This window comes from Pogona vitticeps, chromosome 2, assembly GCF_051106095.1.
Source record: "Pogona vitticeps strain Pit_001003342236 chromosome 2, PviZW2.1, whole genome shotgun sequence".
Classification (NCBI taxonomy): domain Eukaryota; kingdom Metazoa; phylum Chordata; class Lepidosauria; order Squamata; family Agamidae; genus Pogona; species Pogona vitticeps.
In genome coordinates this window covers 241,952,069-241,969,129 of record NC_135784.1, presented here as the reverse complement: position 1 = coordinate 241,969,129, position 17,061 = coordinate 241,952,069, and the positions used below count along the sequence as shown (strand labels likewise).

The 17,061-nt window shown below is 39.0% G+C and overlaps 1 protein-coding gene across 16 annotated transcripts in view; it reads right to left on the bottom strand.

Annotated features, from left to right (window-relative positions):
- Positions 1-17,061, bottom strand: part of AOPEP (aminopeptidase O (putative)) — a 234,245-nt gene that overhangs the window by 203,041 nt on the left and 14,143 nt on the right. For all 16 annotated transcript variants that reach the window (XM_072992329.2, XM_072992325.2, XM_072992323.2 and 13 more), the window contains 2 exons: positions 14,645-15,575; positions 8,890-9,056 (listed from right to left, as the gene is read on the bottom strand). In XM_072992329.2, coding sequence (XP_072848430.2) covers positions 8,890-9,056; positions 14,645-15,423 — 946 coding nt within the window. In that variant the 5' untranslated portion in view covers positions 15,424-15,575. The remainder of the gene's footprint in view (positions 1-8,889; positions 9,057-14,644; positions 15,576-17,061) is intronic.

Here is a 17,061-nt window from a genome sequence, read left to right as displayed (position 1 = left end):
TATATTCCCACACCACATTCTTCCTCTTGCTAAAACGATCCAGTACAACCCATTTGATACTAAGGACTGCCATCAAGTAGGATCTCCGGGGGGGGGGCTTTGTTTACAAATTAAATGTAGTAATTCAACATGGTTTTTTAAGTTGCATTTTGTGTATGTTGTCTTTGGATATAAACAACGCTAGAGGCACAGGTTGTTTTGATCTATAAAAACCCTTGAAGCAGCCAGCCATCTAGAAACAAGTTCACAATCTTGCTTTGAGCAAAAGTATCTTGCACAGTCTAGGAGTTAAATGATTGGTGACATCCTAGCACAATTCTGTGTGGAAGTGAAGTCTCTGCTCACACATATATGTTCATCATTTAGTTATTGCAATGCCAAGTGAACTTACAGATCTGAAACCAACATCATATGCCAACATTAAAAATACAGATTTCGTATCTCTAGGCCTCAAAACATTACAGACACCTGCTCTGAAGCTGAGGTGGGCAGACTTTGGGCTTAAAATATTACTGAGCTCCGAGATTCTAACTGACCAGTAGAGCTGAGTAAAGACTGGTTTTAATGGAATGAATTTAATGTTTTAATTCTTTGTTTTAAATTGCTTGATTTGAATAGGTTTTAATTATTTTATGTTCTAAAATTGTTTTATATAGTTCTGTAACCTGCTCTGAGATCTGGTGAAATACAGTGGGCTATAAATGTTTTAAATAAATAAATAACATTAACCAATTAGTACTCCTGTTTTATAGGTGAGTGACACTGAGGCTAAGAGACAAAATAAGCAGTTACAAGATCAGCTATTACATCTTTCTTTCCTTTCCCTAAAGTGTTGGGAGTCAGGAATTGTTGTCAACCTATTCACAATATCCAGTGACCCATCAGTTAGACCGCAACCTACCTTTCACCCTATCCTGCCCCCAATCATTATATAAATTATTATTTAAGGTCTCTTCCTGTTGATCTACAGTTTATTTTCCCAGTGGCATTTCTCTGTAGGAAATTCCTAAGCTACTTTACAAATCTGTCTGGTGTTTCTATTGTGTGTGTTCCTTCCTCAAAAAAAAAATTATAAGATTACTTGTGATTTTTTTTCTTATGATCTTTATTACATGTGTATTATTGTCCCACCTCTTGTTATTTCCAGGATTTTAAAAGAAATTAATCAAACTGAACTTGATGCGTCTTCTCTGTTGTCCTTTAACCCTACTTTTTTATTGTATCCTGTGCCTTGTCACCCATTACACTAAATCAACAACTTCCTTTTACAGCTTTGTTGTTATCTATTGTCTCAATAGTACATCCTTGCATATTTCACTTAAACTCCCTTGGACACAGCACCACCTAGGGTGGAAATAACAGAAATATTCATAGATGCAATACACATTTTCACATGGCAATGAAATGGTCCAAATTGATATGCAAAGTACTGACAAGACTTTAGACTGTACCTCATGTTTCCTGGGGGTGGGGAGTGGGGTAATCATATGCTAGTAACTTTGCAGCAATTGTTTCTCATGGTTTTACAAGGAAAGGAGCATATAAATAACTCAGGGAAGATTCTCTGCAATCTGTGTACCCTGAAACAATACTATTTCTATATGTAAAACACTGCTGGGCATATCATGTTTATTACTGCAAGTTCAACTATCTTCAGAAGAACTTTAGAAGACTGTACATCACCCACTACTGTGGGAACACATTCTCACAGATTTCAAGTAAACTTATTACCATATACTGATTTATTACATACTGCTTCAGATAATTTTATTGACATTAAAACTGAACATCAGTTTGATTTTATGCCTTCCAGCAAGAACTATTATATTGAGAGGAGGACTACATAATTTAGTTTCCTTTTAAAAAGAATCCAGCACTGAACTTAGCCACTTCAGAGACGAAGCCCAGCTCTCTATAACAAATTAAAAATTGAATCATGCTACAAAAGACATTGGCCACAAGTGCCATGAAGTGAAAGCAATTCTTCATGGATTTCAGAGTGTCTAAAATCAATGGTTTAATTTAAACACATTTAATTTAACTTTTAAGCAGATTTTTTCTTTAAACTCTTTTTAAAAGAATTTCATTATGATGACAGTTCTTTATTTAAAATGTGTTATAGTTTGAAGTTATCATTATGGAATGGGGTTGTAAATCCTTGTTTAAAAAGTTTTGTAAATACCCTCTAACAGCCAGGCAATCTGTTCGTCAGGTAGTCGGGTAACTATGTGGGTTTTCTGGTTCAGTTTATCAGCAAAACTAAAGATTTTATAAAGATCATGCAATGCCCTTGGAATACTTAAATTTTTGAAATAGAGAAACATTACACCTCTGTTGGTTGACAATGTGGCTAGAAAGCAATTACCAAACTGCTCCAGAGAATCTCTCTCTCTCTCTCTCTCTCTCTCTCTCTCTCTCTCTCTCTCTCTCTCTCTCTCACACACACACACACACACACACACACACACACACACACACACACACACACACACAAGTGATTTACAGGAATGGGGTGCACATGGTCTTTACATAAGTTTCTCCAAATGCTGCATTCAATCTGATAGGTCACATTTTCCAAGAGTATGAAGCACTGTTGAAGTGGCTGATGCAGGGAACTCCCAGGGTGACCCACTAACTAATCTGCAGCTGTCACAAATACTTTTAGCTAGAGGATTACATCCAGGATAATAACAAATTATAAAATCCTCCACAGGCATTTTTTATGAGCATGAAGGCACTGTGGGAACACAGATGACTAGCTCCATCCCCTTGAGGATATTGCACACATCAAATGCTCCTGAGCCAATACATGATCAATTGGAGTCTGAAAGGAGCCGGCTTCATCGTATGTAGGCTTTACAAAGTGGAAAAGGTGGCTAAGAGTGCTACATCCCACACAATAGAATAAAGGCCTTTATATCTCTCAGCCAAAGGAATTACGTCAGCACTCTCACTGGTTCAAAACATCGATATCTGCACACAGCAAATTCTGTTACTATAACATAAACTCTTATATTTGCGTAATTAGAAATACATTGCATTTAAGATTCAAAATGGGGAAGGGAGCTTTAAAGTAATGTATAATTACTAAAGGGAGAAAATGACTTCTTGGAAATACTAAACAAAATAAACAAGGATCATTTCTGTTCTCCAAAGCAACAGAAAACACAGCTTTGTTTCGGAAAAGCGGGTTGTAATTAGTACTAAAATGAAGAAATATTGACATCAGTCATGGCACACTAAGCAGCAACATGTTGAATCTCTTCCTCCCATGATTAAACTGTCCAAATTTCAAAGCAACTTCACCCCACTGAGATCCGTTTACTTGAATCAAGTATCAGCAAAGCTTTAATGGGAAGGAAAGCAATACTTTGTACAGATCATTTTTAAAAGCATTGAGTAACAAAGTAACATTAGAATTGGTTGAACTGTTGAAATGTGTAGCATTTCATTTACGTAATTCCAGTTATAGAACCCTTCCACAAATATTGTCCCCACCACTCCTTTATTAAAGAGTTTGAGTGGATGTCTAACTTTATTTATTTGTCTGATGTCAACATAATTTATTTCTGAAGAACGTGCATGTGATCACAATAACATAAGAACTGTAAAGCATTATACCCTGAAAACAATAAAAAGTACTGTACAAAAGGACAATAGACTGTTATCTATATTCTCCTAACCATTAAATCATGAATAGGTGTATATTTTTTGTTTCTCAAAACTCTTTCACCACTTCTTACTTATCTAGGCCACACATACACACATCTCAACATATTTCTTCTTTCTTAATGGAGGCTTCATTTTTATATATGAAAGGAAAGTACCAGCAAAATATTCATTCAATTATATTTATATATCACTTTTACACCACAATTTGCTCTCAAAGCAGATAACAACCTGATCAAATCATGTGTGCATGCAGTACATATAAGAGCCACAGTAGAGTAGTGTGTAGTGACAAACTAGAACTCAGGAGGACCAGGGTTCGAATCCCCATTTGGCCACAGAAACTCACTTGGTGCCACAGGTAAAACTACTGTATCTTACCTATATTGAAAACGCTACTCGAGTTGTCTTAATTCTGATGCAGCTTGATAGCCCATGATACGCAAAATCAGTTTTTAGTATAATATAAATCATAAAGAAATAAATGTCTGCTCTTTATATTATTCTGTACATATATACACTGTACATCTGCATGCTTTAACTGTTACATGCTATAACGGATGAAACCTATTACATAGTGAGCTTCTCAGATATTTTACTCTAGTTTTGTAAGGTTACAATTATTTTTTAATTCATCTCCCTTCTTTCTTTATCTCAAACTGATACAGGTGTTCTTCTTTTTTGTAGCCTATATATTTCATGTGAAAATAAATCACAGTCATAATCCCTTATTACTGATACAGTGGGGTCTTGACTTAAGAACGGCTCGAGTTAAGAACATTTTGACTTAAGAACCGCTCTCAAAGGAAAATATTGACTTGACTTAAGTACTTAGATTTGAGTTAAGAACTGAAAAAACCCACGTGGGAGGCAGGGAAAGTGCAAAATGTGAACTTTCAGTTAACTGTTGGCCAGTGAAAAGGGTGCCTGTCTGCTTCCTCACTCCTTCCAGCTTTTAGAGAGTGGATTGGGAGACAGTCTTCGGACTGCCTGGTACTGTACTGCCTGGACTGTATTTTCCCTGCCTTCCCTGAACCTTTCTTGACCTAAGAAAAAAAGAAACAAAATATCCCCCCTCTAGTGGTTGAAGGCAGAATGGCAGCTTCCCATTAATTTCTATGGACGGAAAAGAGCAGATACGGATCAAATGGTTCTCAATGCATTCCTATGGGAAATGCAGATTTGACCTGAGAACTTTTTGACTTGAGAACCGCCTTCCAATACGGATTAAGTTCTCAAGTCAAGACCCCACTGTATGAGAAAGGTACCTCAAAACAAATCTTCATAAAAATGTATGAAGGAAAACAGGCTACAAATCACACAGTCTCTGATGTCTATATACAACATCAGAAGTATGAAAAACAAACAAGAAGAAACAGAAATTTAAGTTCAGGAGGGTAAACATGACTTGATAGAGAAAATTGAAATTTGGTGGGATGACTCCCATGAGTAGAATACAGCAATTATAATATATAAATTGTTCAAAAAGAACAGAAAGAAAGGGAGGTAGTCACAGTATATGTCAAAAATTTCCTGCAGAGAAATACAGCAGGATGAGTTTGGTTGTCTTATCAAGAGCATCTGGATTAATATAATTGGGGTTTTAAAAAAAAAAGAAATGTGATGATATCTACTACAGACTGACCAATCAAGGAGAAGATGCAGGTGATACCTTCGAAAAATAAATTGCAAGGATTTCCAAGAGACATGATGGGAGATTTAAATTATCCTGATATCCTTTGGGAGGTAAAAATCTAGCAAGTATGGTGCTTCCAAGAAATTCTTGGCTTGTGATAACTGCCGGATAGCTCAGTGGCTTAAGTCTCTGGCTGCAGAACCAGAAATGGGGAGTTTGATTGGACAGGGGCTGGACTCAATGATCCATAGGGTCCCTTCCAGCTCTACAGCTCGAAGATGATGATGATGATGCCTATTTTACAAAAAATAGAGGATGAACCTAAAGGATTAGTTATCCTGATTTGATTCAAACGAGATAAATTCTGGAAAAAAAATAGCAGTGGGGGGAACTCTTGGGGGGAAATTATCTGGTTCTATTGGAGTTCTTGATTTCAAGAGAAGCAAAAGTAGAGTGTAACTGCACATGTATACTGGATTTTAAGAAAGCCAACTTTAATAAACTCTGAAGAATGATAAGTAAGGTCCCATGGCAGGAAATATTAAGAGCAGAAGGAATGCAAGATTTGGGGGGAAGGAGCTTCTTAAAAATAAAATTCTGAAAGCACAACTACAAAAAAATTCCAATAAGAAAAAAAGGCAGAAGACAGGAGAAAAAAGACAAATGTGGCTTCACAAAAAGTTCAGAGAGGGCCTGAAAATAACAAAGAACATATAAGAAGAGAAAGAAAGACAAGACCACAAAGCAAGAGTACAGGCAAGTAGTAAAGAATTGCAAGGATGATGTTAGGATGGTAAAAGCTGAGACTGAGCTCAGGTTGCTAACAGCAACAAGGAAGCGTTGGTTCAGATGCATGCACAGCAAAAGACAGAAGCGGTCCAGCTCTTTAATGGAGATGGAAAAAATGATAAGAGATGGCAAAGAAAAGGCAGAATTGCTCAATTCCTATCTAAGTGCAGTCTTTTCCCAAGGAAAAGACCCTCCAGACAAGTGTGATGTGCAAGTTGAGGAGACGGAATTGCAGCTGAAGATTGATACACAAATAGTCAAGGAATGCCTTATTACCTTGAATGAGTTCAAATCTCCAAGTTCCACACCTAGCACTGGATAAACTGCATTCAAGGGTATTGAAGGAACTGGCTGAAGAACTCTCAGAACCACTGCCTATTTTTTTTTCTTGAAATCATGGAGGACAGGTGAAGTGCTGGATGACTAGAGGAGGGCTAACATTGTCCCTATCTTCAAAAAGGGCAAAAAGAAGGAACCTGGGAACTACCAGTCAGCATGTCATCAATCCCAGGAAAAATTCTGGAACAGATTACAGTGGTGCCCCGTATAGCGAGGTTAATCCGTTCCGGATTAACCTTCGCTATACGAAAACATCGCTGTGCGGGGCAGGGAAACCTATTGGAACGCATTAAACTTAGTTTAATGCGTTCCAATAAGTGTCTAAACTTACCCCCTCCAGCGATGTTTTCGCTCCGGCGGCCATTTTGGAGCCGCCGATCAGCTGATCGGCGGCTCCAAAATGGCCGCCGGATGACCCGAAATGGCCCCTATCAGCGTTTTCGCGCCCTCCCCTTGCTTAGGGAGGTCGCGAAAACGCTGCGGGGGGGCATTTCGGGCCATCCGCGGCCATTATAATGGCCGCGGATGGCCCGAAATGCCCCCCCGCAGCGTTTTCGCGACCTCCCTAAGCAAGGGGAGGGCGCGAAAACGCTGATAGGGGCCATTTCGGGTCATGCGGCGGCCATTTTGGAGCCGCCGATCAGCTGTTCGGCGGCTCCAAAATGGCTGCCGGAGCCCCAATCGTCGCAAAGCGAGTGCGGCGATTGGGGCTGATCCGTATAGCGATCCCCAAAGAGGGATCGCTATACGGATTTTTCGTTAAGCGGTGCACTCGTTAAGCGAGGCACCACTGTATATGGCAATCTCTCTACAAGCACCTTGAAAACAATGCAGTAATAACTGGAAGCTAACATGGATTTGTCAAGAACAAATCCTGCCAGATTAATCTTATCTCATTTTTTTAATTGAATATCCTCTCTGCTAGATGGTGAGAATGCAATAGCTATAATATATCTTGACTAGAGCAAAGCTTTTGACAAAGTGGCCTGTGATATCCTGATTAGCAAGCTAACTAAGTGTGTGCTGGATACAACAACTAACATGTGGATACACAGTTGGTTACAGAATTGTACTCAGAGAGTGCTTATCATTGGCTCCTTCTCAAAATGGGAGGAAGTAACAAGTGAAGTACCACAAGGCTCAGTCCTGGGCCTGGTGCTCTTCAACATTCTTATGAATAACTTGGATAATGGAGTGCAGGGAATACCTTTCAAATTTGCAGATGACACAAAATTGGGTGGCACAGTTAACACTGCGAAAGACAGGAACAAAATTCAAAAAGACCTTGATAGGCTCGAGTACAGGCTGAAAACAACAGAATGCAATTTAACAGGGGTAAGTCCAAAGTTCTACACCTAGGGAAGAAAAACCAAGTGCACATTACTGAGCTCAAATGGCACAGAAATAGTAAGAGAAAGAAGCTCTTGGAATTGATGTAGATCACAAGCTAAACATGAGCCAACAGTGTGATGTGGCTGCTGCAAAAGGCAAATGTTATTTTAAGTTGCATTAACAGAAATATCATCTCCAAGTCCCGTGACATACTAGCTGCCCTCTCTATTCAGCATTAGTTAGGCCCTATCATGAATACTGCATCAAGTTCATGAATAATAATAATAAATCATTTTAATCATTTTAAGAAGGATGCCAACAAACTGAAATAAGTTCAAAAGAGGGCAGCAAGGAAGATCAGGAGACTGGAAACATACGTAGCCCTATGAGAAAAGGCTGAAGGAACTGGGCATGTTTAGCCTTGAGAAAATAAGACTGAGGGGAGATATGATCACACCTTTTAAATACCTGAAAGATAGTCCTATAGAGGAGGGGCAGGACCAGTTCTTGATCATCCCAGAGTGCAGGGCATGTAATAATAGGCTCATGTTACGGGAAACCAGATTTTGGCTGAATATCAGGAGAAAACTTTCTGTTAGAGCAGTAGGACAACAGAACCAATCACCTTGAACGGTGGTTAGGGCTCCAACACTGAAGGCACTGAAGAGCAAACCAGACAACCAGATCTAGATGGGCCTGGATTCTTGCGTTGAGCAAGGGGGGCTGGACTTCAAAACCTTACAGGCCCCTTCCAATTCCATTACTCTATGACTTTGATTCGAGGGCACCAAAATATAAACTATTAAGGCGAATGTTCTCAATCTGCAACCTAATGTTTTGCACTGCTATTAATAAGGAATGTCTTCTCTTTCAAATAACTTCTCAGCAAATATGCACAGGATTTTAGTGTATCATCCCTTTCAGCAGATGTGAATGAGACATGTGGAAGGGGAAAAAACTAATCATGCAATGGGCAGCAGAGAGGGGTAGAGTCAGAGAAAGGTGAGCATTAGAGAAGAACTTCAGAATCTCACAAGGCTATGAGAAGAAATATATTCCAATATTAAAACACTTTTCAAATTACAATTTGTACCATATATTAAGATGGCAAATACATGCTGTACCTTCTTCAGATTCTGTCACTTCCGCTGCATTTTCACCACTCATTAAAACAACAAAGCTTGCATCTGCTCGGACTGTGGCTTGCCATGTTGACATGGCAACGGGTGGTTCTTGGCAAGGAAAAAGGGCCCTGTTGTTTATTGGAGACCCCACAGTATAAACACATGGCCTATAGGGAAGAGAAAAAAGAGTGAAATAATGCATACTATACAACTGATTACAGGAAATACTGAGTTTCTAATAGGCATAGGAATTCAAACTGCCAACGCTACCATAGTGCATCACATCTCAGTCTAGCCTGAGAAGAAAGAACCAAATTATCAGCAATTTTCTTCTATGGATTTTTCAATGCAAAGTGAACACATATTGAGTTTTTTTCTAAGACCTCTTTGCAACTAGGATTTAAGGCAAGAAAAATAACAACAAAAGGATATCACTTTTCCACTGCTAGATACATGTCATAGCTAGGACAAAAATGGGCACACCTTGGTCTCTTTTTCTTGTGGTGTAAACAAAATGGAGATCAGGTTTTCCCTTCCATCTTAGTGCCTATCTAGATCTCACTGTTACTGTTAGAATCCCTCAGTCTGCCTGCAGTCACACTGACTGGGAAATTTGGAGAACTGTAGTCCAAAAATATATTTTCCAAGTCTCAGTTACAGTTAATGTTAGCTATCAGCAACATCAAATGAACTTCAAAAATCACTTTTTGAAATTAGCTAATTTATTTTAACTGTAGGCAATCGCCTTCAAATAATATGGCAAGTCACAGATAATCTGAAATGAAAGACAAATTCCTTCTAGTGGCTCCGGGGGGGGAGGGGGAGGTGAAGAGTAGGAGTGCCTAAATCCAAACCAGTTCAGTATCTTGATGTAGTACCTATACAGGGATAAATCAGAGCTACCTGCAGGATCCTAGCCACTCAGGATGAGACCACACAAGATTAGTTAGACTTTGCCAGAACACAATGGTTTACCAAGGCCAGCTTGATTTTCCTTCAGTATTGAATGAAAGTCACACAATTATATGGGGAAAGCTAAGGATGCATTCAAGGAAACCACACGAAAGGGGACCATAGGACTACACCTGCCTCTGCTCCTAGCTTGCATGTTTTGCTCCTTTCAGTGGTGTTCTGAATTACAATGGAGACTTCAATACGAACCGCTAACAACTCTGTCAGCCTTTTTCTACACAGATAAAATCTGGGTTTAGTTTTTTGGCTATCATACTAGAAAAGTGACTGAAACCTTTCTGAAGAACTGGCTTTTACACACATGTCCACAAGTCTTTCCAGAGATATGGGAAGTCTACTCAATTCTCAGCCACTAGCTTCACACATCAAGAAAAAAGATATTATATAAAATATTTAGGATGCTGCACAGCCTGGTGACCTTTATTTCTATCTTCCCAAGACTTTAACTGCAGTTGCCCAGCAGGCCCCATTCTTTTATCCTGATGTTTACTGAAGGAAGAGGAAGCACAGCTAGACCACCTGTTACCTGACACATGCAGTTATCCTCCTCCTACACACTGAGACTTCAACAGTAGAGCTAAAAATATTAACAAGAGTTGGAAAGGATTTAAGGCAATGTAACTGGCTACCAATCTTCTCTTTTCTACATGCTGGGGGCTGAGGGAAGAATGATTATTCCAAGTCAGGAATCTCACTAAACACAGAAGCTTTTCTACTGTTCTGTAGAGAACAGTCACCTAACATGTACATAATACAACTGCAAAAGTAGCATCAATTGATTGCAGAAAAAAAGTTAGGATGAACCAGGACATTTTTGTCTAGGCTGTGTACGTAGAGATAGCAGCTGAATTTTCTCCCACAATTAACTACCTCCTCCAGACTTGAAACCTGACTTGCAAGTGAGGGCTAAGCTAATCATCTGCCTATCAGGCTAGCTTTCTATGTCTAGCTACTTTTTTTGTACCATTATGTCATGTGAATCCCCACCAGTACAATCCACGGGTAAGATTGCCATATTGCAATCCTCCAAACCTGGGCAGTCTCATGTGAATATTATAAACTTATTTGCATGCTATGTGAATGTGCATAATATGCAATTGACCATTAATATTATCTGCAGCATTGCTTTCTATTATAATGTTTCAGCATAGAGAGAGATGGGGGTATTTGTATACAAATACGAATATCCTTGCACAGATGGAGCCAGACAGTCCACTCACCAATCCACCGCGGATGTGGATGACGCAATTCTACCAATGGCGTTGCAGCGCGCAACCCGCTCACCACTCTTCAACCTTGCAACAAGGCTTGCCCTCCCACCTTCTACCAGGAGTAGTGAGCGGATCACGCGTCTGCAGCTGGACCCTCGTGAATGCCACCTGTGCGGGGATATTCATATATGAATACCCCTATGTATCTCTAAATATAAAGTTACCACTGATCTCAGACAGCCCATACAGTGTTAATGGTTACAGTGTTCAGTTTGGAATAGGGACATCTAAGTTCATATCCCGGTCTACTCGCAACATTTAGTTGTGACCTTCAGCCAATCAGTGGCTCTCAGCCAAGCCTATCTTACAGAATAATTTTCAGGATAAAATGGGGGAGAGGGTCTCATAAAACAGACAGATATATTACTGGTTCATTATTTTTTAAAAGAACATTATACTTCAGAAGAGGGACTTCTGATGACATTTTTATGAGATGACTATTAGCTTTTGCCATCAGTTTAATCCTACAGATGCATCAGAATGCCACAGGTATTCCCATAAGTGACACACTGTCATCTGAATTGCAGGGAAAAGTCAAGGCAAACTTCGAAAATCATGGGAAACAAAGGTATTAGTTCCCTGAAAAATATAGACTGAATAGCATAAACATCATAGTTTAACTATGCCATATTTGATTTTTCACCACCAATTCACCATTCGTATGTGTGTGTGAATGTGCACATACATTATGTATGCAAATGAAATCCAGTGTGGCACCTTCCATATTTTGCTTCCATTTCTCAATATGCATCCGGCCAAGACACACACGCACCCCGAGCTGCTATCCTGATTCACTACTGTATTATCATAGCAGGAAGCAGAGCTCAGAACATTTAATTTTAAGGCTATACCAGCCATAATCCCTCAGACAGAAAAACCACAGTTGGTTGGGGGGAGTCTAGTCTACAAAAGTAACTTTGCAATCTCTCCTTCCTAATAAATACAGATATATCAATCTCCTATGCACTAAACTATAAGACCCATTTAACAAATATCTGAGCAAGCGAGTCAAAAAACCATTCTAAACAGAGATATTATCAGCGAATATGCAAAAAAAAGTTCTTTCAGTCAAAAGGAGGGGGGAGGCCAAAATGGATGAAACTATTCAAGTTGTTATCTTCGTCTCTATGTGTCAGTTGCTGTAAGGTTGCATCTAAATTTTAGATTCTATTCCCATCATGTCATACTTTTGCTTCTTGCCAGAAAGGTGACTAGGCTAACATTATCTGACCAGGATAAATTAAAGAGAAGATGAACACAATATAGTGAAGAACTATACAGAAGAAATGTCAGGATGGCAGATTCCTTTGAAAAAGAATCCTGTGATGAAAAACTGCCATTTAGATGAGATACCAATAGAACTATTCCAAGCCAGTAAGCCTGAATCTACCAAAATCCTATTCACAGAATTTTGGAGGCTTAGGTAACTGTTACCCTGATGAACGGAAGAGGTGGGGCAGATAAATCATTAGAGGTTTCTGCTTATGATGATAAGCATGAGTGTTATGTGACTCTTGAATTTCTGGCAGATATGTGATCTGAGCTCCAAAATACAAAATAATTTTAGTCTTTAGTGACTTTAGTCTTCGGTGGCAACATTTATTTTAGGGGGGGAAATGGTGAGGCTTAGAGAAGACAAATTTGGCAAAGAAACTGAGAACAGTGTAGACACAGGGTCTGTGCTCCAATTGCCAGATCCTGTATTTGGCACCAATGTCTTCACAAAGCTTTTCAATGTTTGTCAGTCCACACTCCCGAGGCAACAGGTTAAAGGGGGAGGGGGAATACAGGGACTCATTTCTGTATTTAATTTTTTATGCATTTTTAAATTAAAATGCAATAGTTATATATTGTAAAATGGGTTTTTGCTAACTGCTGGGTGGATTTATTTTAAAAGGGGGGTGTGTTAACTGAAAAAGCTCCTTGTATCCTCTAGTAAAAACTTTTTAAAAAATTAAAAACTTGGGGGGAGTATGGGGAGTCCCAGGGTGCCCCTCAAAACATGGCAAAAAAAAAATCCCCACACTCCCTGCAGGGCACAAGAGCTAAACAAATTTTTCCAAAAAGATTTTAAAACTTTAGGTGTATATCAAGGATGACTGCAAAGCCCCAGGAGAGATGGATGGAGAGCAGCAAAATTGACTTGGGGGCAACAATCTCAGTGTGGTGGGAACGCAGATTAGAAATATAATAATAAATAAGCAACAAGAAAATATCTACTTTACACATGGAAACACACACAATGAAAACAAAGACTACGGTGGAAACAAGGCAGTTTTGTCTCTTCCACTGAGTGAAGAAATCATTAAATGTGTACACTTACAGTTCAATAAACTTGCTAAGGAAGTGGTATGTCATCATATCTTGAAATATTTCAAAAGAGGATAGCAATTAAGATCGGAGGGAAACTGGGGTCAACTCTATCCCTATGCAATTTTTTTTCTGTCTGAATTGCTCCATCCTTTGTATGACCTGCTGTCTACTTGTATGTCAAATACAAAGGTACAGGATACCTTTAAGTTCTGCCACAAAGAGTAAGCAGATACTCCAGGGAAACTGATTTAGATTTGAAAAAATATTACATGGGGAAGGGTTAGAATACCTTCCCCCACCCGCTCTAATTTAAACTCTCATAACCCTCACATGATTAAAAAAACCCCTCATGATGCAGTCAAAAATCTCGTACATCTTTTCTTGTTGCTTTTTCTTTTTTCCTTTTCAACAGTCATTAAACATTTTGTTAATAACTCACAAGTTATGTGATGAAAATAATTTGTTCTTGATAAGACCATCTTTAATTTATACTAAATGGAAAAGTTCGCCATGGAAATCAGGTCAAGAGCTGATAAATGAGCAAGTTAATACTGAGTTAGGCTGGACCAAATGGCAACAGAAAAATAAGTAGTTTGCATGACACAGGAAATTTAAAAAACTGTATTGATAAGTTCAATAATTTCTTAAGTATTTCTGTTCTTTACATCTATATGTTTTAGTACAACTACAGAACATGGCATACATGCCGTGGAGTTAAATTGTAGATTATGGCTTCTGTCAACTTACGCTGAGATCCTAACACACAAATTAAACAGTGTGCAGAACTTTATCTCATTCAATCTGTCATGAAATATAATTTTTATTTACTAAAAAATTACAATTTTTTGCTGCTCATCACATTGCTCTCTCTCATCACACACACAGTGCTGTGTGTGTGTGAGAGAGAGAGCAATGTCAAGGTGCTCTATATTTGCCTCCCATGCTTTCTATCCAAAATACACAGCAATCAGCACTTCCTTATAACCGACCAAGACAAGGAAGAAATGCATTCACTTGATCCTGTCTTCAGGTGATCTAATCCAGCAAAGCTATTGTGAGCTCTGAGATTTGCGTGCTGTGTTACTCGTCTATCTAAATTCAACCTGAAAATTAGATTATTATTCAGAATTCAGCTCCGAAGCCACCTGGCTCATTAACATCTATGACTTTTGCAAGTACAAAAGAAGACTGATACATACCTGTCACTCTGGTCTGTAGTCCAGCTAAGAGATTTTCCTTCTGCCTGTGTTTTGTACCATATCCTTATGGCACGAGGGAAGTCTTTTGGCTGTTGAACACCTGCTTTCCGGATCTCCAGACTCCAAGGGCCAGTAACAAAGTGAAGCTCTCCGCAAGCAGGCGCTTGGCTGCAGCGCTTGTAATAGTGAAACTGCTCTTTCCAGTGATCTGCAGATAATGTCACAAGTTCATGTATGATTTGGTTCCTAAGATTCTTTGCATCCTTAGATGTATCCACTAATTTGGCAGAGCTGGTAAATTTCTCAACGCCTGGGACAACAGCAACATCTATTTCCTCAACCTTTAGCACCGATAAATCACAGCAGTCCAGGACCAGCAAGAAATCTTCACTCCCATGAATCTCAATGTCACAGCAGTTCTTTGAACTAGAAATCCCAGAAGCCTGTTCCCTGTTGCCATAGCTACCGTTTTTATCAGAAGTATCATTTTCACCTTTACCACAGCCAGCCAAATCATTACATCCACTTTTAGGTGAGCAGGCGCTCACATTTGACATGGGAATGTCGCCAGTTTCATCTGACCACGAATAACAGCCTTCTTCCGCTTGCTCACTGCTTTCTCTCCCACACCTGCTGGGAGTTTCAAAGAACAGAACTATTTTGCCCCCAATCACATGACTTTTAAAATCAACATCCAGATCCAATACATAATGCTTCACCAGCATGTCAGTAGTATTGGCCATTAAAGGCAGATCATCTTTGGTGAGGTCAAGTTCCATTTTCCCATGTGTTTTCTATGCAAACATGATGATTCTTTTTAACATTCTTGTAGCTTCTTATATTCTCTTCTCGGAATCTGCTTATACAGTCAGTTTCCCAATTACGAGAAAAATCGCTCTATAGCAATGGAGTGAGCTGCTTGTGCATTTACCTTTTGAAGACAAAACAAAAACAAGATAGTGACATGTCAATCTAAACAAGAGCTGCAAAAAAAAGGAAAAGTTACTTTAAAAAATATCAAAGGATCAGCAGCAGAATTCACACAATTGCACATCAAGCATTCAAACTGCAGAAAAGTGCACTTCACAAAGAAAATTGAAAGGAAATTTCATTTACACACAGACCAGGGACAAAACAGTGAAAGAGATATGACACCGTCAACTGAAAAAAGCAGTGTTAACAACAAGATATTTGGTGGGTTACAGCTGTAAGATTGCCACCACCATCCCAAATCAATGAATTTGGCTAGCTTTCAGCAAGGGGCCGGGCTGGGCTGGGCTCTTCTCTTCTCTCTCTCTCTCTCTCTCTGCCCCCTTCCCCTAGTGCCCAATTCTAGTTTCTCTGTGCAGAGAAAGGAAAACAGATGAATCTCGTCCTGCGTATCTTCCCAGTTTTTCAGGTGTTCCAGAAGGGAAAAGCATTCTCTACATTCACTGCCAGGCAGATTCAGGCTATCAGTCAGCCAGGTTAAGCACATAGACCCCAAGTCCCTCTGCCCATCTTGGAGTTGCAATTCGACTCAGGAGTAATTCGTGTCATCCTATATTTATTTTGAGATAAGTTCCAAGATTGCTGCCTAAAATATGATTCCCTGTCTAGTTTTTAAAAAGTGAAATGCACTGTGCCTAATTTCTCCCTTAGAATGGAAATAGATTGTGTAGCTGCTATGAATATAAGTGATACGTATGATTGAAGGCTAAATGGCTTCACACGTTTTATTCCCCAAGAGCAGTAATTTAATATACACAATGTAACTCCAGGGATTAATGTACTTTTCATATTACTGCTGCATTCATATCAGTACTTCTGGTGAATTACAAGAAAATGAGTCAATTTATTAGTACTAGGTTCTAAATATTCTTTTCAGATAGCTTTTGAGATTTTTCAGATTTACAGTTAAATACTGTAGGTATATAATTACATCTTAATAACTGGAAATCCACTAACATTCTGAATCAGACACTTCTTGTAGCAAAGAAAAGGCTTTCTCCACCAAAAAGAAGTATGCAAATATCTACACTTTAGGGGCAAAATAGAAACTAACAGTTTGCCATAATCCTTTGCGATAGTACATTTACAGTCTTCATTCCTCTCATTTCCTTCTTAAAATCTAAACAACATAAGAAAAGTATTGTGTTGTCTTGTTTTATACTTCATACTGATTCAAAATAATTTCCAAGTAAAGATTTGAATTTTTCTGCATATAAGATTTAAAGCAAATTGCAGTAGTCAGTCCTCAAGATCATCAGCACATGAACCAATGGCCTAAGACACCCCTCATCTAAGTAGGGACATGTGAGACAGAAGGCAAGTCAGGATTCCTGCTCACTGTAGCAGTTGGGAGTGGGTGTGGATGCAAGACCTCTGGACACAGAAATGGGAGAGATTGAGGATACCTAAAGATTATAAGTGGAGGA